Source organism: Callithrix jacchus, chromosome 18 (assembly GCF_049354715.1).
Source record: "Callithrix jacchus isolate 240 chromosome 18, calJac240_pri, whole genome shotgun sequence".
Taxonomy (NCBI): domain Eukaryota; kingdom Metazoa; phylum Chordata; class Mammalia; order Primates; family Cebidae; genus Callithrix; species Callithrix jacchus.
The window spans coordinates 40861553-40883562 of record NC_133519.1 but is presented as its reverse complement, the minus strand read 5'-3'; the positions used below and the strand labels follow the sequence as shown (position 1 = coordinate 40883562).

Below are 22010 nucleotides of genomic sequence, written 5' to 3'. Positions count from 1 at the left end.
CATAAAGCAATCACTTTTACCCTGGAATGATTTTGAGCAAAAGCAGGTTATCCTTTCTCCCACAAGCCAGTTACCCTGCTTCACCTCCTTGTGCCCCAGGTGATCTCCTTCCTCCCTCACTTCCCCCTCTGCCATCCCCTCTGAGCTCTGCCTCTCCTTGAATTCTGGAGAGCCACCAGCCCCTCGGCAGCAGCTGCCCGTGAGCAAGCTGGGAGCGGGAGAGCCACACAGGCAGTGCCATCCTGCTGGAGCCTGCGGTCCTCCCCCGACTCTGCGTGGCAGTGCGCATCATCTGTCAGAGTGCCCCTCTCCCCTCCCTCTGATTCCCCACCCCCTCCCCTGCCGCTCACTTGCTCTTTCCCTTTTCATGAGATGCAGAGCCTGGAGAGGAGCGGAGCCGGCGGGAGCAGCATGTTGCAGCCGCTCTTCTAGGGGCGCTGGGTGAAGTGGGCCACCCTCTGCCACCCTCTCCCAGGTGCCAGGAAGAGGTGGCTGACTGTCACTCAGGGCCTCACCGAGCCATGCCCAGCTGGGGCCCGCACCAGCCACACCTTCCCAGCTGCGCTGCCCACCGCCAGGCAGGTAAGAGAGGGCAGCTGCTTCCAGCAGGGCTTGAGTGGGTCCCTGGGCAGGTCAGCCTGGACTGTAAGTCTTGCTGAGAGGTGCAGGACACTGTAGGGCAGAAAAGGCTCTGGCCTTCTGTCATTGTCCCTATTTACTCTCTGACTCCTCAGAACCGTGAAGCCCGCCACCCCCGCCAGGAGCAAAGGTGTAGAAATATGCCTTTTCTTCCCAGTTAGCAGGTGGTAAGCCTCAAATGTCCTTTTTGTTCTCCATCCTCCTTCCTCAACCCCAACTCCTCAGGTCCCCTAAAACCTGCTTTCTGTTCAAAGGTGATTCTATTTCCTCCCTCAGCTCTCTTAGGGGGGCTCTGAAAATATCGTAGGTTGACATCAGGACGATAGCACTGTCTCTTTATTTTTAGTTTCATTCATGTCTTTTTCTGCTGCTGTTTTAAATGGGTTGCTTGCACAGCAGTCTGGCTGCACACAGCATCTGTTTTGTTTTCAGTCCGTGTGCAGGTCTCTGGTGTTGCTGGTGACTAATGTTGGCGACACATTCCGATGCAGAAGGACTCACAATCACAATGGGTTGGAGGGAGGTTAAAATTGGAGGTCACCAATTTCTGAGCAGTGAGTTGAGGGCACAGTTGCCTCTTACAGGGGCTGAAGAGTCCGTGGCATCAGCTAAACGGGTCCTTCTCAGCGCTGTCTAGTTAGTGACTTCTTTTTTTTTTTTAAACACTGGGAGGAGAGTTGCTGTTCTTGTTCTGTGACAGAGTGACTCAATATCAACCTATTGTTCAACTACATACTGAGAACCTGGCTTGCAAGTCTTTGTAGGTCCTGACCTTGGGGTGCTTACAGTCTAATGAAATAATGAAGGAAAGCATACCCCATTCTAAAGCTTGGGTTAATTCTGGATTATTTATTCCTATAGGTTTGCATAGCTTTAGAGTTTTCCTGGGAAATGGAGGAGGTGCTGGCAGGTGGGAAAACTGTATTCATGAGATCATGGTAGTGCTTGGTTACAGTGAAAAGCTCTGAACATGCAACATGGTATTAGGCTGATGATGGGTGTTATTGTTTTGAGAATGAGAGTCCGGTGAGCAATCACTCCAGTAAACTACTCTTTATTAACTCTTTGCTCTCCACCCATTCTTAGAGCAGGATTCTTGAAAGAAGTGTGTGTTAGATTGGAAAGTTGATGGATGAGTGGGGAGTAGAGTATACAGTGTGGCCCACATCTCGCCATGGCCAGGTGAGGGTAAGCCTCCCTTAGGTATCACATCCTTTTAGCTTTGTCTTTGTTTAAAAAATCTTTTCATATATTGCCTAACACACAAAGGGATCTGGAAACTTGCTCGTATTCTTTGTCTAGGTGAATGAAATGTGCTGGTTAGGCCAAGGTCTTTCTCCCGTGAATCAGTGAACTCTGACCTGGAGAACACGGTTCCTTAGTCACGACAGCCATGCCACTGCTGCCAGGGGCTCTGAGGGGACAGAGCAAGAGTGCGGATGGACAGCGGAGCCAAACCCTCATCCTTCTGTTAAGAAAACCCCTCCAAGGGTGGATCTCAGCCATGGGTTAGCAGCAGCATGAGCTGAACAGGCAGAGTTGGGGTGGAAAAAGTACTGGAGGTCCTGGGTTCAAGTCTTCCTAGGGCCGTTAATTGAATTACCCCGGGGCCTCCACTCAGGGTCACTGATCATCTTCATCTGTAAGGTGAGAGTGGTAACAAGTGCCTGGCTCACTTTCAAAGGAGTGTGTGAGGATCAACTAAAAGGAATGATAACTCCCAGTGGTCAAGATGTGCTGAGCAACTCCTCCGTGATGCTGTTGAATCCTCCCAACTTCCCCCAAAAAACTGAGGCTCAAGGAGGGTTAAAAAAACTCCAGTGAAGTTCAGCCAGAGAAGTGAAGGCACCTGTCCTTGTATCATCATCCCCATTTACTCTTGAACAGAGTCCTCAGAAACATTAAGCCCGCCACCCTCACCGGGAGCAAGGGTGCAGAAATATGCCTATTCTTTCTAGTTAGCAGGTGCTAAGCCTCAAACATTCTTTCTGTTCTCCATCTTCCTTCCTCAATTCCAACTCCAATTTGTGATTTGTGATTGTAAGTGACGAAACTCACATTTGTATAGACCAACCCCAACTTGTGACTGTGCTATAGAAATGTAAGTTTTGTTACATATAATGACTTTATGGCTTAGAACAATTTTCTTGAATAGCCTATCCCAGGCTCTCTGTTTTGTGCATTCTGGTTTCTTCCTTGTCCAAACACCTACATTTCTAGAGTTGTTAGACATACTTCCTTGCTTCTCCTCTAGGCCTTGGGGTATTTTTCACTGTCCAAGAAACATCAGCATCCTCATCAGAACCTTTGCCAGTATTCTCTGTATGGAATTTGTCAGTGTTCTCTGTATGGAATTTCCCACAGCCTTTTGAATTCAGCAATAAAAGGTTCTAGAAGGAAGAGGGTCTCAGAAAAGCTGAGTGGCTTAAGGTAGATTCCTCTCAGGGCCTTGTCTCTCAAGAAAAAATGTCAGGGAGAATTTGCTCAGCATCTCCGTGCATCAGAGTGCACCCACACAGCCCTCGTCCCTCCTCCCGCCCCCAGCACAGACATTACCGATCACCGGCACATGCCCGAAAGCAAGGCCTCTCACTGAGTGCTCTCAGTTCCCAGTTCTCTGTGAATTTTGGAGCAGATTCCAATGGAAGAACTGTCCCCGGAGTCCCAGGCTCCACTCCACTGTTCCCTGCTGCTGTTGCTGTGGTTGAACCCTGCTCCCGGGTCTGATGGCTGTGGATTCTCCTTGCTGCGTGATTCTAGGTATCTGGGTAGGATGGAGCGGGGAGGGAGGACATGAAAGCCATTGCCTGAAGTCATTAAAAATGGAGGATTAGAAAGAGCTTATTTTATATTCAGAAGAGGAGGGAGAGTGCTGAAGCTGCTCTCTGCCCACAGCTGTAGACCCTGATGGCAAATGGTAAAGCTTTTGTTACTGTCTGAGAAGGGGAAGAGATTGATAACCAGCACCCTGGCACTGAGAGATAGGAGGGAGAGCCACATTTCAGCTGTGGCAGGGTTTCATGCTTACCTTCCAGCTCCGTGGCTTTGGAAGCTATATCCCTCTGCTTCTCTGCCTCTGGCCCTGCTGTCCTGTCCATGCAGCCTCCACACCCCTCCCTGTGGGTGTGGGGCTTCTGCCTTCTCTGACTCTGGTGTTCTCCATGTGACTGAATGTTTTCATAAGCCTAAGTGATTTACATCCCATGTTTACTTATATAGTCACTGCATTCTTGCAGTAACACAGGAAGTGGGCCTTGCCTTAGTAATTCTGATGTCGGAGATGAGAAGGCAAGGTCCTAAGCCAAGGAGAGCCTGCCATAAACGGGCAGAGTTGGAGCTTGAACCCCTGTTGCTGACCCCAGAGCCTGTGGCACTCTGTGACTGTATGCTGTCTCTGTTGGCCAGCATCGTACACCAAACATAGTTTCCTCACCTACCTGCTGGGGGGCTCATGTCAGCTCAACATGCATTCACTGAACCTCTTCCTTTGCTACATTTTGGAGAGGTAGAGATGAAAAATACATTTTCTGCCTGGGCAATGTGCATAGGGAATGTAAGGTATCCATGCCTGAGGCCTTGCTTGGCACATAGGAGACACAGGTTAGTCGGATGACTGACTGAATGAATGAATAAACACATGCTCCCTGCCCTGGATGAACTTAGGGTCTGGTTAGGAGAAGAGAGTTGCAGGTACCCAGCTATGCCGGGTGCTGACATAGAGTAGGTGCCTGGAAGCCACAAGAACACAGAGGGCACTTCCTGAACTTGGGTGTTCAGGCGGCTTTTGGAGAAGTCTTCCTGGAGTGCAGCTTAAGGATGAGCATGACTCACTCAGATCAAGGACATTCTGGGCAGAGGAAATCAAATAAAGGAGGCCCAAAGACATGGAACTGTGATGTGTGCTCATGGTTGTGAAAAGTGTAGAGTTATTGGGGCCTGAAACACAAGCCAGGAGAGTGGAGGCGACTCTCAAGGTAGCTAGACCTTGGGGAGTTTGTGTATCACGATTGTTATTAAGCTGGAACTTTATCCCTGGACTTGGAGAGCTTAAAGATTTCGAGGAGAAGGAAATGCAGTCATGTTTGTGACTTAAACAGGTGATTTGGCTGCAGAATGGAGCTGCATTTAAGAAAATAGGCTGTCTCGTGGAGACCAGAGACTGTGAGGACATGAACCAGGGCCATGAGGACACGAGCCAGAGCAGTGGTAGCGAGGACGGAGGGGAGGAGACAGATCAGAAAACTATGAAAGATTTAATCAGTATGATTTGGTAATTGGTTGTCAACAGGAGATGAGAGAAAGGGAGTTGCCTGTAATTGCTTTCCTATTTCTGGCCTGAGTTACTCAGTAGATGGTGGTGCCAGAAACTGAGATCAGCAGTTCCAGAGGAAGCCAAGGTTTGTATGTGTGTGGGGGGGGGTGGGTGAGGTGGGAGGTGGGCCTGGTGAGGGTGGCAGATCAAATGGGCCAAGAAAAGATGGGGATATCATATGCCCATTATTTAGATATATTTGCCGTTGATGGGCCTGTAGGATATCTGAGGGGTATGTTCAGCAGCCAGCCCAAGGGCTATCGGAGTCTACATGATTGGGAGAGGAGGTAGAATTGGAGAAAAATATTTAGAAATGGTCAATGTAGCCAATGTAGTTAGGACTATTGGCAAGGATGAGATTGCCCAAGTAGCATGCAAGGTGAGAAGAGCAGGAAGCTGAGATTATAGAGGAAGGAAAATACCAGCATTTATGGGGTGGACAGAGGAGGAGGAGCCTACAAAGGAGAGCAAGGGGAAGGGCATCCAGGGGAGCATCCTGTCGGGAAGTCGAGGGAGAGAGATGCGAGAAATGAATGGCCACCATGGCAAAGGCAGCAAAGAGGTTCATAAAGACAAGTACTGGAACATTTCCACTGGACCTGACAGTCTGGAGGCTGCGTTTCGGGGGAATGGTGGGTTTGGAAGTGGAATGACAAAGGGGTTAGGAGGGGATAAGAAGTGAAAGAGCAGAGGAGACTCGCAGGCAGTTTGCCAATAAAAGGAGAAACACCCAGGAGGAATTTTTTTTTTAATAAAAGAGATGAGCATTGTTATTGTTGAGTGCAGAATAACATGGCAGAAGTAGAAAATAAAGACAGAGAGTTCATAAAGCAGGGTCCATGGGAAAGCACAGCCACAGGCCACAGGAGGAAAGATTCATCTCGAGCAGACACATCTGAAAGCAGCAGGAAGTAAGTCAGGGTGTGTTTAATGTGTATAGATTAGTAGGGGTTAGGAAGTGAAAAGAGGTCCAGGAATTTCATACCTGAGGCCTCGATGATCTTGATGGCACAGGAGATCAGGCTGTGAGGGTGTGAAGAGTTGTGTGTGTTACACGAGCTGTCTCTCTACTCTACCTTCCTGCCCTTCAGCTGCCTTCACAAAAACTAGCTGGCCACTGGAAAGGTAATTTGTAAAACTCGAGTTCACGGTGTTTAAGGCTGCGATCATTATAGGAACCTTATGACAAGGGCTGGGGAGGTGAGCAAACAGGCCATCATTCGTCTCCCTGTCCAGCATTAACTTTTGGCCCTGGATTCTGCATGTGTGGATGGGCAGCTCAGCAGTTGGAACAAAGGATGTGGCTGGATTCCACCCAGGAACTCTGAGCTGGAGTCCTGCCTACGCCTCTAAGAAATGTACCCTGGGACAGTCTTTAAAGTTTAGTTTCTGTAGGTGATGTCTAGGAGTATACCCACTCTAAACCACTGTGAATTTTAGCACCTGCTCCCTAGGCATCAAATAATAGGTTTTTCTTAAAGCAGATTTATTCAAGGGCAGGAAAACTTACAATAAAAAACGTACAGAAAATCAAGTTCTATTCAAATAGTCTCCTCCTGTATTTCAGTTGTCTTGAACTTTTTTGGCTTTATTACTGAAGCAACACATTATAGGCACAATTTCAAATACACACAGATCAAGAGAACTGAACAATGAGTCCCTATGTACCTACCACCCAGCTTCCCACCCAAGATGACGTCGAAGCAGTTCACTGATAGCATATCATTTCAACTATAAATATTTCATAGTGTATCTGTAAAAGATAAGGTCTCTTAAAAAAACCCTTCAATATCAAAATCACACTAAAAGCAAATAATATCTTAACACTATAAGATATCCAACCAGTGTTTAGATTTTCTCAATTGCACCATATTATTTTAAAAATTTTGCATTTGAATCAGAATTCAACACCAGGTCCATGTATTATTACAGTTGGTTGATGTGTTTTCAAGCTTTATTTTAAGCCCTGATGGCCATTGTCTGTGAGGCAGCACTGTGTAATCCTCTAACATCTGATTTTGTTCCATTTCCCTTGGTATTGCTATACCATTTCATTTTAGGAGACCTAAGGAAGAACTGCAGGTTTAGAAACCAAAGCCTTCAAAATTTAACTTTGAAAATTTTTTCTAGACACACTTAGAAGGGGGAGTATAAAGATAGTGAATAAAGAAAAGGGGCTGGCAAGAGGAAAACCCTGCAGTGAGCGGTGAGGAGACAAACGAATGCCCAGGAGGAACCAAAGGAGATGAGAAAGGTAACAGAGACTTACGTAACCCCAGCCACGGAAGCTCGAGAATCACCACAGCTGTCCCATCCTATACGTTTTGTCTCACCTCGGTGAGCAGGTGGTAAAAAAACCAATCTTTAAATAATGATGTTCTATTTATAAAGCACCTTTTCCCAAATAGTTTATTAAATAGCCGAACAGACATCTAAGTAATCCCCTATGTAAAGTGAAGACATAGTAGGAAATTTAATTCCCATTTTACAGATGATAAAATATAGTTGAAAAGACTAAGAATAAGGATAAAAGTGGCTATTTGCCATTTGTCTAGAATTGTAGTAAATACTCCATTACATTATTTAATTCAGTCCTTGTAACAAGACTATGATATTGCTACTGTTGATGAAAATGATACTCAGAGAGGGTGCATAGCTTGCCCACAGTTCTGGATCTGCCCTTAATCTGGAAAATTACAGAGAGTTGGGGTTGAAACTCAGGGCTGTCAAATCCACTGCTCTTTCTTTTCCAGTCAGTCTACTCTCCACTAAATCAGGAATCTGTTTTTTGCATCTATTTGCTCACTGGCAAACTTCCATTTAAAGGGAAGACAAGATCATCTTCAAATATAATAATAGGGTGTGATGTACTGGAATTTACAGGGCATTTCCCCCACAGACCTTCTCATTTCTTTTCATATAATCACCCTGAAAAACAGACCGGGCAGGTGTGCTAATCTGTGTTTTACAGATGAGGAAATTAAAGCTGGAAGGTCTTGGTGAGGTTAGTGATCACAGAGCTAGTGGAGGTAGTTAGCGTCATGGAGCTAGTCAATTGCAGAGATAGTACCAAAGACCCTTTCTTCTGATTCCAAACCCTGTGCTTCTTGGTTTTCTTTGCAAACCTCATGGGCACACAGCTTTAGCTGCTGACTTCTCTCCACGTCCCCTCTGATGTTCCATATGAGGAGCTGAGCAGGGTTATTACAAATTAAATATGTGGATGCTTGAACTGATGAACAGGAAATGAGGCTGCTAATGCTCAGAGGAATGAGATTGAGATGCATTTTTTTAAAGTAGAATTTTGGGCCAAGTGGCCTCCTTCTGTCCTGCCCTTCCCTGTGTCCTTCCAGTCTCCATGGAAACCCTAAATCAATGCAGCATATGTTGATTCATGTTTCTACTGTTACTAGGAAGCTACGAAGTGGAAATTGCTTTTAAAAGAGTTATGGAAGAGCTTTAGCATGCTGACCAGAATTCAAATCTAATATCCAAATGACTGTTTTATTAAAAGCTTTAAATGTGGTATTATCCTAGGTGATATGTTGATTAGATAAACACACAGAGGCATTTGGCAATAAACCTCCCCCTCCACTCTCATGGCTTTTAAAAATATTACATTGCAGATTTAAACTCCCTTTATCTCCAATTTAATTACATTCTCATGGCCTGTGTGGCATTGCCAGGTGCTCCTTTTGCTCTTGATTAATTCCACTCTGCCCTGACCAGGCTGTGGGGTTACTTTGCAAATGCCTTATGTACCTGTGCAGCGGACCCTGAGCGTCATTAGCATTCTGTTGACTGCAGTCTTGACCAGGAGGCTGCAGAAGTCTAACATGTTTCTGCCATAAGAAATCCTCGGTGATTTTTCAGATTTTTTTTTTATGAACTCAAAATCAAGTTTAGCCGACATTTACTCAACACCTGCTCTCTGCGAGGCAATGAGAAGTAATAGTAAGGGGAGTAAGTAAAAGAGTCTGTCTTTTTGGAGCACAGAGTCAGTTGAGGGGATCAGAAAATATAAATCTCAAGAATAAACTGTGCCTGTGATGTGAGCTGTCAGACAACCTTACGGCAAGGCGGTGCTATTGGGATGGAGGGGGTTCCTTCTGATTGGGAGAATTCTGAAAACGGTTTGGAACAGAGAATTTTTAGCTTGAGGTAATGGGTTTAGGGAAGAAACTGGGAGTTAACAGGCAGATCAAGGGTAGGGACATTCCGGGCAGAAGGGACAGCAGAGGAATCAGGCATGTGTGTGGGATAGAAAACTGGGGATAGGCAAATGGGACAAACTCATTGTCAGGCAGAACAAGAAGCTGCAATGGAGCCCATCAAAGATGACCGCACAGATGATCCACTTTACGGTGTCTGCTCAGTGGGACTCCGGCGGTAGCGTAGCATGCAAGAAGGTTTGTGGGCAGGCAGAGAGAGAAACGAGGGCAGGGAGATGAGTTACTTAAGAGGGGGTAGGGGGCTGTGCAGGCACTGGGGGCTGAATAACCTCTCACATGGCAGCATCAATGTATGGGAGGGAATGAAGTCGAGAAATATTTCGTAAATATGACAAGATTTAAAAACCAATTTAGGAAGGCAAATGGAGAAAAAGAAACCAGAAATGTCTGTACTTGTTTGGGTTAGGGTTAGGGTCCCTTGTGGGACTTGGGCAGGGTGACGTCACAAGCAAACACTGGGAGCCCAGCAGGAATGGAGGATGGGGGAAGGTGGTGGTTAGAGACAGCACAGCGTGCAGGGTCTGAGATATGAGGAGCTGTCCAGCAAACTTCTGGGAAAGCAGCCTGGAGCTGAAGAGGCAAGATTGAAGCTCTGATTCTGGAGGAGTGGTGGATGCCTGGAGAGGGCAGGGCCTCCCAAGGGGAATGAGCATAGACTGGGAAGTGCAGAGACTGGCAGGACAGCCTGGAGGCAGGAGCCGGGCTTCCAATCACTGTCTTCCCATAAGAAATGTGAGTTGTGGTCAGTTGAGATGTCCTGTGCCAAGTCTTCAGCTAGCAAGTCAGGAGCAGTAGCCGGAAAAGAACCCAGAGTTCTAAGCCTGGGGAATGCAGAGCCCAAGGAGATGCAATACTTTCTGACGAGCACGTAACCCTGCTTGCCTTCTCTGTTTATTTATTCCAGGAAAGAAGACAATGCTAGAACGCTTTAGATCGAGCTTAATTCTCCTCTCTGAAATTATGCACTGGCCTCTTTGGGAGATTATGCTGGTGTTTTCTTGTGAGAGGGGCGTGTGCTAGGTCTGTGCTTCTCAAACTGCGGTGCTTTGTGATTACTCCTTGGTGTTTAGGAGTGTTTTGGTTAGGAAAAAAAAAAGCCTGGACTAGTTTTAATTTTCTGTTTCCTCATGTTATTCATGTCCGTGCACCCTTGTCCTTCTGCTCTTCATATTCCTGTTCTTGCTTTTACATTTTTCTTGTTTAGTATGGCTCTTCTTAAACATTGGACTTACTGACTTCCTGTGACCGTATTATTTCTCCAAAGGCTAATTGAAGTTCTGATGCCTGGTTAATATTGATTAGTTTCCACTTACAACTCAGGCCCATTTGCAGTCCTGCTCTCTTTCCTCGGGGCCTTTACCCCCTGGATACTGGCCTGGGCAGCATGAAACTTGGAGGAGGCCTTTGTTGCACTGTTTCAGGGCTGGTGGGAGGCGTCCAATGATGGCATTACCTTTGTGTTGAAGTGAGGAGCATAGCAGAGGCTGGAAGCGTCAGGTCTGGTACCAGGTACCAGGTCTGCCACTTTTCAATGACCTGTCTCTATTTCTCCATCTGTAAAGGCAGGGGGTGGGGGGTGATACAGGTGTTGGCTTTGTACATTTGTTCTGAAAATTAAATAGATGACTCAAATGCAATGTTTGGCATCATACCTGGCACATACTAACTGCTCATTAAACATGAGCTATGTGGATTCACCTTATTCTGTAAACATATCTTGAATCAGGGGACCACTTATCAATGGGCTTTTATTCACCAGTATATCTGTGTACCAGTTTTTTGATGGTGCAATGTACCAAGAAAATGTCCAGAAATGAAGGGTTCTCTTTCTGCTGAAGTTCTAAACCCCAGTTAGCAACAGGGTTCAAGAAAGGGGTAATGAGAAATGAGAAACTTTTCTTTTGCTTCTCATTTTATAACACAAAGTTCCCTTCCTTTAATAGAGGGGCGCCGTGGACGTTATCAGAAAGAGGCAGTGAGTCATTGTGGAGGCAGCATCAGAATTTTTATTTCATCTTATCATCAGGCAATGAGTAGTTGCAGCAGAATCATTTCACTGAGAGAATTCAGGTTATGCACCAGCAGATCTGCCAGAAAGACGGGGTCCTGGTGTGGTGTAGTAGAAAGAGCTCCGCTGTTAGAGTCACGAGACTCACATTCTGGTCCTTGTGCCTCCTCTGGCATGTTGTGTCCCTTTGATAAAGGTACATCACCTTGTCTAGCCTCAGCATTTTTCATCTGAGGGTAATAACACCCTCTCTGACGATGGCACAGGACTGTTGAGTGACAATATATGAAAATGCTTTATATATTTAAAAAGGGTTAACAAATGGAATCCATTTCCATTATTATAAAGCCATCACTTTCTGTTGAGGTTTCTGCTGCCTTTGGGGTTTCAGAAGTGACTTGCAGCAAAGGCTATGTGTCTTTGGAGCTAGTTCCTGAGTGGGAGTGTAGACTCAGCCTTAGGGACGTAGAGCATAGCAAGAAGGCGAGCTTTCTCCCAGGGCAGCAGTTTGCAAACTTTAGCATGCATCAGAGTCACCTGGAAGCCTGATTACCGTCCCCAGAGTTCCTGATTCTGTAGGTCTGGGGGTGGGGCCTGAACATTTGCATTTCGGATGCTTCTCAGGTGATGCTGACGCTGCTGGTCCAGGGACCACGCTTGGAGAACCACTACACTAGGGCAAGCAGGAAGAGAGTCCTCCTGGACTGAAGCAGGCAGTGTGAAGACCCATGTGGGTAAGGCGGTTTGGAAGAAAAAAATGGAAAAGACGGAAGAATAGGGATATTGTGCAGATTTGGTGGAACAAAGGGAAAAGTCTCACTCCATAACAAATGCAAGTAGGGGGAAGTTGCTAGGTGATGGATGAGGGAGAGAGGTGAGTTTCTACTGTAGGAAAAACCAGGTGAGAGGCAGAAGCATAGAGTTGGAAATATGCATGTTTGGGAAGGCAGAGGAGGTGGAAATTTCTCATTAAGAAGTGGGGAGTGGTGTGGTTGGCACCGGTTAGGGTGGGAGTGGAGACGAACTGGGGGAGAAATGCCTCTGTAGAGTAGGGGGCACAGCTGAGATGTGGCAGAGGGCTAATTTCAGGGCTGTGTGGTTTGGCTTGGAAGTGCGGCACAATAGAAATTGGGAGAAAGGGGGTGGAATTTAGATGTGTGACCTGCCCCATAGCTTTCTTGCTCTCTGCATTTATCACATCACATCACACCCAGCAAGACAGCCCCCCTCCTCCTGGCTCATTAGGAGATTTGATTTGGAGTGGCTCCTGCTGTCAGCAGCTGTCTGGGGCAAGATCTTTACACTCCCCACTCCCGGTGCAGCAGCCAACCTTCAACCAGCAGCGGGGCTCATTAGAAGAGGGCTCCCTGGACACTTGATTTTTCAGCTCACTGGTGACTGGAAAGAGTTAATACCTATTCTTTGCTGGCCCTCGCACAGCCTCTGGGCGCAGAGGGAGGCAGCTGTGGGCTGTGGGGACTTCTCCCTGAGCTGCGGCCAGAGGAGCTTCAGGTTAGCGAGGCTGGTCTCGGCTCAGGGGCACCTCCTGCATCCTGCCAATGAGGATGGGTGTGCAGACTGTGCCCGGGAGCTGAGCTGCCGCCCGCTGGGTGTAGGCTGCTTCAGTATTTACTGGATGTGACAAGCAGAGAGAAGAGCTTTCAGCCGGGCTGCTTGCTGCCTGGCTCAAGTGGTGGGAGGTGTGTTGTGCATGGCTGTGTGTGTATATATGTGTATGTGCGCCTATGTGTTTATGCACACATGCCCTTCACTTGCCGAGGATTTGACCGCTAAATGAAAGATCTACTTTTTCCCCAGAGCGCCTTAACCCGCAGCCTCTCTGACCATCCAGTTGGCAAAGACCCGCAGGCCATGAGGACTGGCCAAAGACAGTGAGTATTGCCTTTGCTTTTCTCTTTCCTCTCCAGGGTGTCTGCGCACCGATTGCATTATCCATATTTAATTAACTTGCCTCTTCATGCATATTGATTGCTTTCTTCACGCTGAGGCTCTAGTTTCTCTCCCCCTCTTTGTAAATCTTTGCTCTTTGCTTTTAACCTTTGTTTTTTCCCTGAGTATCCTCTCTTCCCATCATGTCTCATCCCGTCTGCCACGACGCACCTGTGACTTGATGCCCACCTATGAGGGCGTGTGCACTATGGGGGCAATCACACCCTTGAACCTCCTGGGCCTTCCTGGGTAACTTCTGACTCTCCTAAGTCCAGGGCCAAATGGGATAAAAGCCCTGCTGGGATGGACAAGGCAGCTGGGTCAGAGTGTCCTGCTGATTCTTACTTAGTGGCGCTTGTGGCTGAGTGCACAAAATGGGTAGTGGAGGGTCTGAGCAGCAATTTGGGCAGTGCTGGATCCGAAGGACAGAGAGAGGCATCTGAACAGCCTGGGCAAGCCAGTGTGTGCTGGCCGTGGGATGGGAAGAGAGACAAGGCGGGGACAGAAGGCTGGGGGATTCCCTGCCCCACATGACCTTGCCTGCGACGTAGGTGGGTTTGTCTCTTGTTCCATTTGGCTCTAGGATAATAAAGGTCCCTGCATGGGTTTCCCCTTCCCCTGGGGCCATATCCCACAGCAAGAGGCCTAGGTGCCTCAAACATGACATCTAGGGACCGTCACAGCTGCAAAGGCTTTGATTTCCTGACTTCTGGGCAAGCAGGTGTAAGCCCGGTTAGGAGAAAGATTAAAGAGGTGTCCCTGTGATGATGGGTCTTTCCACACAGTCTCACCAATTGTTTTTTTCTAGTTTTAACAAAGCGATCTTTTAATTTTATTAATTATAGTATTACTAAAGAAGCTTGTTTTAAAAAGCACTTGTGAAATGTCCAAGGTAATATAAAAATGATTTAAATGGTGTAGCTCACATAGGAGTCGTATCTATCTAAATTAGGTTTCCTTTAAAGTGGATTCTATGTTTGGTGTCAGAGTTCCCCAGGGGAGCCCTTTATGGATAGGCAGCTCTCCTCACGTGTTTCTTCCTATCAGAGTTCTTCTGTGGGAACAAAGGGTTTGAAGCACTGAGAATGGAACCCTCAGGAGAGGAAGACAATAAGTCAGTCAGTCAGCTTTCAACCTCCATGACCCCTTTTCCCCCACACTCATGTCCTTCCTGCTCCGTGTCAAGAATAGGCCAGTCCCCAGGCTGAGGAAGGTCATGTAGGCTCCATATGTGCAAGAAAGGGTGACTTGCATATTCATTTCTTCAGCCTGCACCTGTGATCCCTGCAGAGGAGCAAGCCTGTGTGGTGACGGTGCCTGACAAGCCTCTCTTGGAGTTCCTCCAACCTCCCTCCCACTCCCACCTTCCTCAGTCTCCACGCACTCCCACCTGGGACAGTGCCCTCGGAGGGAGGCGAGAATCAGAGCGGCATCCAATCAGATTATTTTGGAGCAAGTACTGCCCCCCACAATCCCGCTGGCCAGTCACTTGGGCCCCACTTTAGTAAGAGAAAGAGAACAGTAAATTTTGGTTTGCTAGACCCACACCTCCCCTGAGGCACATGTCCCACTTTATTTTTGATGGCCAGTGGTTGGGGAATCTGGAACTCCTAACCAACAATCACCAACACGAAGCCACCAACAGTCTGTTCTTGTCCATTGTTGGTTTGTCATTCCTGCTAAGGACAAGTGGACATTGTGGGTCCTGGTGGGGGATGTGTGGGGAGGTGTCCGTTGGCCGAAAGCCCTCTGAGAGGATGTGTAGTGCAGTCAGATGAGAGAGGTTGGCCCCTCTTACAGAAGATTCTTTGATTTTAGGTGAGAGGACGTGCAAGGGTCAATTCCTGAGCCCCGCAGTCTTATTTCCTGCCCTGACGTCCCTGCAAACCAGCCCAAGGGTTAACCGTAAGCGGATGCCTGTATGGCGGCCTTACTGATGCCACGCAGGTAATGAAATCCATGGCCTGTTTTCTTGCCCTTGACCCTTTCCTCTTTTCTCCACCTTCTCACCCCCTTTGCTATTTGAGCCTGGCCCAAGCCTTCTGAGTCCATGGGTGGTCCACTTGCATCTCTCCCCGTAGGCCTGTGTGAACTGCACGGTTCTTGTCTGTGTGCCTCTTGCAAAGCTGTGGTCTTACAAGCAGGACCTGCCTTAGCTGAAGCCCTCCCATCGGCCAGTGGGACATCTTGGCAGTGACTTACGCGGTGGGATGAGGGACTATGCATGAGTTTGTATGGAACCATTTAGGGATATCTGTGAGTTACTGGGATAGCGGCTGTAGAAAGGAGGCAGAGGAGGGAAAGCCTCATTATTCTTTTAAATATCCTTAACCTTTGACTCTTACTTCTGCCCTCATTATTTCAGACTTAAGAAGATTATCATTGAGGTCTTAGCTAGGAAGAAGAAAAATAAAAATCATTTTGTCCCAAAGAATATTTTGTGGGAATCACAGTTGTCTTGGTGACAATTAGCAACCATTACACTGGCCCCTGCTAAACCTTGTTAAATGGCTTGTGTGGATTTGTCATTTTTTGAAAGTCCTCTTGATTGCTCTTGGAGGGCAGTGACCTGAGTGTTTTATGACTGATGATCCTGAGGCATGAGGAATGAAGCAACTCACTGAAAGTTGGGCTCTGGTCTGTGGGGTAGCCTGAGCAGGACCTTTACTTGAATTCATGGAATGGGATGACTCGAGTCCTTAATCAGCTGCTCACATGGCCTGCCATCAGGCACCCTGCAATTTGCAAGCGAGAGTGGACACATAAGACGCCCACTGTCTCAGAAGAAAGCACAGCAGTAGTCAGTGTCTGGAAAATGCGGTGAAACGCATGGCTTCACATTGCGGCCTGGCTGAGATTCAAGGTGGGAGCAGTGGACATGCAGCCCAGTTTTTTGTAGGAGAGAGGATATTTCTGGGAACTTGGATGTTCCAGCCCTAAGAGGCTCTTCAGAGACATGCTGTGGAATACAAATGCTGTCCATCCCTGCCAAGTATAATACCATCCCAGCAGACATTTCTTGGATAAGATTTCTGTGAGCAAAGACAATTACCGGGAATGAAAATCCATTCGAAGTAAAAGAGATCGAATTGGATGATCCCTAAGGTCTCTTCCCACCCCTAGGAAAAAGAGGAAAGAAAGCCAGGCCAGAAGGACCCCTTTCAACATGCAGAATGGCCTCTTCTAGGACTCTTTCTGTGGCAAACTGTTGCGAACGTGCAAGCAGCAGTTCCCTTTCTAAGTCACTCTCAAGTCCTGATTTGATTATACTAAACCCATCCCACTTACCTTTGCCCTCAATACAAAAAGTTGTCATAGTTAAAGGTCAGGGGTCAGCGAACTTACTCTGTCAAGGGCTAGAGAATAAATATTTTCCGGTTTTGGGACCATATGGTCCGTGTTGCAACTACCCAACTCTGCCCTAGTAGTTGAAAGAGCGTTAGACAATTGTAAACAGATGGTGGTGTTGTGTTTCAGTAAAGTTTTATTTACATACACGGGTACATTTTAGGACTATAGTTTGCCAACCTCCGATTAGAGGTTAACAGAGGCTACCTGGGCATAGGTGGCTTGGGCCTGTAATCCCAGCTACTCAGGAGGTTGAGGCATGAAGATTACCTGAGGCCGGGAGTTTGAGACCAGCCTGTGGAATATAGCAAGACCTTGTCTCTAAACAAAAAAATTAAACATATAAAAAATGTAAAGTGGTAAACAGAGGCTAATGTTGGCAGTCAGAAAGAGAGATTAGAGTAACTTCTCATTGGCTCTGTTACCAGAGATAACTGTTTAAGTGCCTGCTGTCATTACATGGGTCCTTTGGAAAATAAAACACATGAGAAATATAAACGTACATGGTAAAAATTTAATTATGCCTGTTGAGATAAGCCAAAATGTAGATAGGAATACACAGGCTTAGTCGGGCAAGCATGAGAACTGATGCTGATTGTACCAATCACTCTTCTCCTTCCCTGCAGGCACCAATCCTATGGGTTGACTGTAGCTAGATTTGTGGGATGAGTGGAGAGAACCTGAGCTGGAATTGACCTGCCTGGAGGCCCCCTACTTTGTGCTCTAAGACTCTGATATGTGCCCTGCACCCTGCAAACATCCTCTGCTCCTGGTGTGGGTACTTCTGGGTCTCTGCAATCAGGAGCTGCTGCTGCTGCTGTTACTTTGTCCTCCTTGTGGAAAAGCAAAATGTGGATTGTTATTTTGTTATCACTGTATTTTTTTTTTTCCCTACAGAGAATCCTAATTTAGAAATTCTTCCAAGCTAATGACCTTCATTGACTTACCATCAACTTGCCATGTCAGCTTTAAAAAGCATTAAGCCTCTAGGGGGTCGGGTAGGGTACCTGTGACTGTTCAGGTAGTTACTGATTCTCTAGGTGTTCTCTTCCTGTACATGAAGGCTTCAGAGACCACCTGGGGACGGGTGGGGGCAGTGCTGGCTCCCGTAGCAGCAGCTCCAGGGGCCCTGTATATAGCTGACAGCTGTGATCATGAGAGTTTCCCCATCCTTCTGCCCCTGTGCTTGTTGCAGGAACAAAGGGATGAGGACTCGACTGGGATGCCTGTCTCACAAGTCAGACTCGTGTAGTGATTTCACAGCTATTCTTCCAGACAAACCCAACCGCGCTCTCAAGTGAGTAGTATGGCCACGTGCCATTCCCTGGGTAATGTTACAAGTTATATAGCTCACTTCTTTAGTGAGTTGCTGACCACATGAGCCACAAAAAAATTCCTGTCTCTTGGCAGCTCCTTTTATATCCCTGGATGTGAGTGAAAGGAATGTTTATTTTCCTTTTCGGAATGTATAGCTTAGTGATCTAAGAATGGGAATCCTCTTTTTCTTCCTAAGAAAGCCATATCATCCATCACTCACAACACTGTGGGTGGTAAAGGATACTTCTTGGTGCTACTTAGTTGTCAATCTGAGCTCTCAATTTGGAAATAAATGTTCAAACATACTCTAAAAATATGCTTAGATTCAAGTAACCTGAATTCAGAACCTCTTCTGCTGGTGCTGTTTTAAATGTCATTGATGTTACCTTGTGTAACCTTCACGAAACTATGCAGTGGCCATTATTATCCCCATTTCAGAAGTGCAGAAATTTAGGTGACAGAAAGAGATGGAGTCGGGAGCTGAAGCTAACTTTTCTGACTCTAAGACCAGTTTCTTTCCATTGTTACCTCGACACCTTTAAATCATGTACTTACTTAGCTTTGTTCTTTAGACTAAAAGCCAACAGACAGAACTCACTGAATTCCAGCCCTGAGTTTTTTTTTTCTCATCAATTACTTAAGAATGCACAAATTTACGGTGACAGAATTGCAGGAATCTGGGCATAGTCTTCATCTACTACCCCCACCCCCACATCGTTCCAATTTGTTTTCCTGAGCAAATCTTAGTGGCTGTTAAGGGCAAAGAGGTTATTTCAGAAACACTCAAGAGAGATGTTTCTTTTTTTCTAGGAGATTATCCACAGAAGAAGCTACGAGGTGGGCAGATTCCTTTGATGTGCTTCTCTCTCATAAGTGTAAGTAGAATTCAGGTCACATCATGACATGGTAAATCATCCATTTAGTGAGAGATGTACCAAAGGCCTGTGATGAGCCAGGTGTGTACTAGGTGTTCCAGACCTCTGTGGGCCCTGCTCTCACAGAGCCTCCTGCCTAGAGGAACATTCAGAAAAGAAAATGAATGATTTAAATGCAGTGAGACGAGGGCCTTCTTTTCTCTTTTCTGGGTTCAAAGAATGATCCCAAGAAGCCTTTGTTTTCTTAGCAGTTTTAGCAAGAGAGAGTTTAGCTTAGGGGTTTGGAATGATGGGCTAACTTGGGAATGCGAGATCTTATTTATAGAACTGAATGGCCTCCCCCCAAATTATGGGAGAGTCGGGCTATGCGTCAGTCAAATGAACATTTTGTGCATTTTATTGTTCACTTGAGTTGACAGTTTTTGAGTTTTACTGTTGCTTTTTGTTTTGAGGGTTTACTATCCCAGCTGCATTTTACTCCTCACTTTCTTACTGAGTATAAGTTTTACTGGAACACAACTTCTGCTATCCTTCCTGTTCCATTTTTCCCTTCCTCCTCTGTAATGCCTTCTGTTTCCCACAAAGGCAGACATAGTTGTGCATATTGCAGTGTGGAGAGGGCAATTTGATGTCAGCCAGACTTTTCATCTCTTGCTTTTTCTCATTATGTGCAAGTTCAAATTCACTAGGCTTAGAAACCAGTGACATTTATCACCTGGGCATGGCAGAGCAGGGGTGAGGAAGAGAGAGGATTTTGTAAAGAGAAAGACTTCAGACAGACATTTCGTGCCCCTCTGAAATATGTCACAGTGATATTAGAAGCCCTCGCTGATCTGGGAACAGAAGGGCTGTTTTAGTTTGGAGTAGTGTTTCCCCTTAGTTGGAGAAAATGGTTTGGTACAATTAAATTAAAGGCATTGGGTGGGAGTCAGACCTGTGTTGTTGATTTTGACTCAGTGTTGTTAGTAAGTGGTTGAGTGGTCTTCACAGAAATCTCAGTCTTCAGATGTCTTTAGAAGTGATTTTGCTTTCAATTTGCTGGATGGCTCCCTCCAACTATGCTGCTGATCCAGATAAACTGATTAATAAATACGTTTGAGTAGATTTTAAAATTAAATGCAAAATCTGAGAATAAGTACATATTGCAGCAAGTAATTTTGTGAGACAAATAGTCATTTTAGTATTCTGTGGATTACACTTAGGAAGGAAGGACAGCATTGATTTAGTGTATGTAACATATGGCTATGCCCCAAACAGCAAGCTTATGTGATGAATTTGCCAAGGTAATGGCAAATGTGTAATAATATTTAGGATTTTCAGTAATGCTATTTTTTTTTGTGAGGCCATTCTGACTTCTTTTCTGGAGTGGCATTAAGCTAACCAAGTGTCACTATCAGTTTACACCTTATTTTCTGGCTGTATTTCTTTTTTTTTGAGACAGAGTTTCGCTCTTGTTACACAGGCTGGAGTGCAATGGCGTGATCTCGGCTCACCGCAACCTCTGCCCCCTGGGTTCAGGCAATTCTCCTGCCTCAGCCTCCTGAGTAGCTGGGATTACAGGCACGCGCCACCATGCCCAGCTAATTTTTTGTAATTTTTAGTAGAGACGGGGTTTCACCATGTTGACCAGGATGGTCTCGATCTGTTGACCTCGTGATCCACCCGCCTCAACCTTCCAAAGTGCTGGGATTACAGGCTTGAGCCACTGCGCCCGGCCTCTGGCTGTATTTCATTCAAGGTCATCTTGAAATTTGGTTTCTATTTTAGCCTCACAACTGACTCACTTAGTTCAAATCCCTGAGGCTGTTTCCTCATTCTAAAATGAGGATGGAAATGCTTGCTACCTGTCAACCGAATATGAGAAATTTACTAAGAGGACACCTTATCAAACACCGCATGTTCGCACTCATAGGCGGGTGTTGAACAATGAGAACACATGGACACAGGGAGGGGAGCATCACACACTGGGGTCTGTTGGAGGCTGCCAAGGGAGGGACAGAGGGGTCGAGGGGGTCGGGGAGGGATAACATGGAGAGAAATGCCAGATGTAGGTGACGGGAGGATGGAGGCAGCAAACCACATTGCCTTGTGTGTACCTATGCAGCAATCCTACATGATTAGCACATGTACCCAAGAACCTAAGGTACAATTAAAAAAAAAAAAAGAGGACACCTTTAGTTGATTTCAGGTTCTCTACTTAAAGGTATTTTGTAAGGATATGGTGGGGTTTTTTTTTTAAATGATACTTTTATTTATCAAATGCAAAATAAATGTGCCTTGAGAATAAGATTTCAAATTTTGCTATCAATTGTTAATATTAAGTCATTACGGCCGTAGTTATGGTGGTGAAACTAGTGATTGGAGGCGCAGGGTTAGATTGCTGTAGTAGAGGCTGAACTTTATTTGTCTGATTTGATGACTTTTAGATCAGAAGACGCTGGGTTCTGCTTCTGTCAGGAATGCTTTTGGTTTTCAGGAGTGCAATGAAGCTTTTCTGAGATGGGGACTCTGATAAGGTGTTTTAAGCTGACAGGTGCAGTGACTCACACCTATAATGCCAGCACTTTGAGAGGCTGAGGGAGGAGGATCACTTGAGGCCAGGGGTTCAAGGCCAGCCTGGGCAACAAGCAAGACCCGACCTCTAAAAAATAATAGTCATAACAAATTATCTGGGTGTGGTGGCATGTGCCTGTAGTCCCAGCTACCTAGGAGGCTGAGATGGGAAGACCGCTTGAGGTTAGGAGTCCAGGACCAGCTTGGGAAACATAGTGAGACCCTGTCTCTACTAAAATAAAACATTAGTTAAGTGTGATGGTGAATGCCTGCAGTCTAGCTACTCGGGAGGCTGAGGCAGGAGGATTGCTAAAGGAGGTCAAGGCTGCCGAGATCAATGATCACACCACTGTACTCCAGCCTGGGTGACAGTGAGACCCTGCTTCTTAAGAAACAAAACAACAAGCTGACACCAGATTGCTTCTTTGTAAAACTACTGCAGAAATAGGCTTTTTGAGCTTTGGAGTTTTATGATCCTTCTTGGAGTCCGATGTTCTGTTTATACTTCTGTATAGTATACAAGTAAAAAGCCAATGGAGTAAATGTCTTTGAAAAGAAAGGGGTCTTTATTCAGGAGTCACTGGTAGAATTTCAAGCTTTTAGAATTTGAACATGTACCCCCCTGTGAAACCTATGGAGTAGTCAGCCCAGGTTATCTTGAAGGATGTTGACAACTTCCTGAAAGTCTAATTAATTTGGGTTGGTATTGTGACTCAATTAGGGCTGATTAAGCTTTTCCAAAGGGATTGCACGTGTGCCGGTCTCTTAGGAGGGAC

The 22010-nt window shown here is 46.2% G+C and overlaps 1 protein-coding gene across 50 annotated transcripts in view; it reads left to right on the top strand.

Annotated features, from left to right (window-relative positions):
* Positions 1-374: 374 nt before the first annotated feature.
* The window catches only part of RGS8 (regulator of G protein signaling 8), a 42516-nt gene continuing 20880 nt past the window's right edge, over positions 375-22010 (top strand). For 4 of the 50 annotated variants that reach the window (XR_013528979.1, XR_008477697.2, XM_002760291.7 and 1 more), the window contains exons 1-5: positions 375-582; positions 11816-11925; positions 13010-13083; positions 17685-17786; positions 18617-18681. Coding sequence is in view for 38 of the 50 variants with exons in the window: in XM_002760291.7 (XP_002760337.2) it covers positions 11920-11925; positions 13010-13083; positions 17685-17786; positions 18617-18681 (247 nt within the window). In the remaining 12 variants the exon portion in view is untranslated. Of the gene's footprint in view, positions 583-3190; positions 3400-11813; positions 12093-12500; positions 12892-13009; positions 13084-14959; positions 15089-17684; positions 17787-18616; positions 18682-22010 lie in introns of those variants that run through there. The other 46 variants (XR_013528980.1, XM_078355087.1, XM_078355080.1 and 43 more) reach the window with 19 other exon arrangements.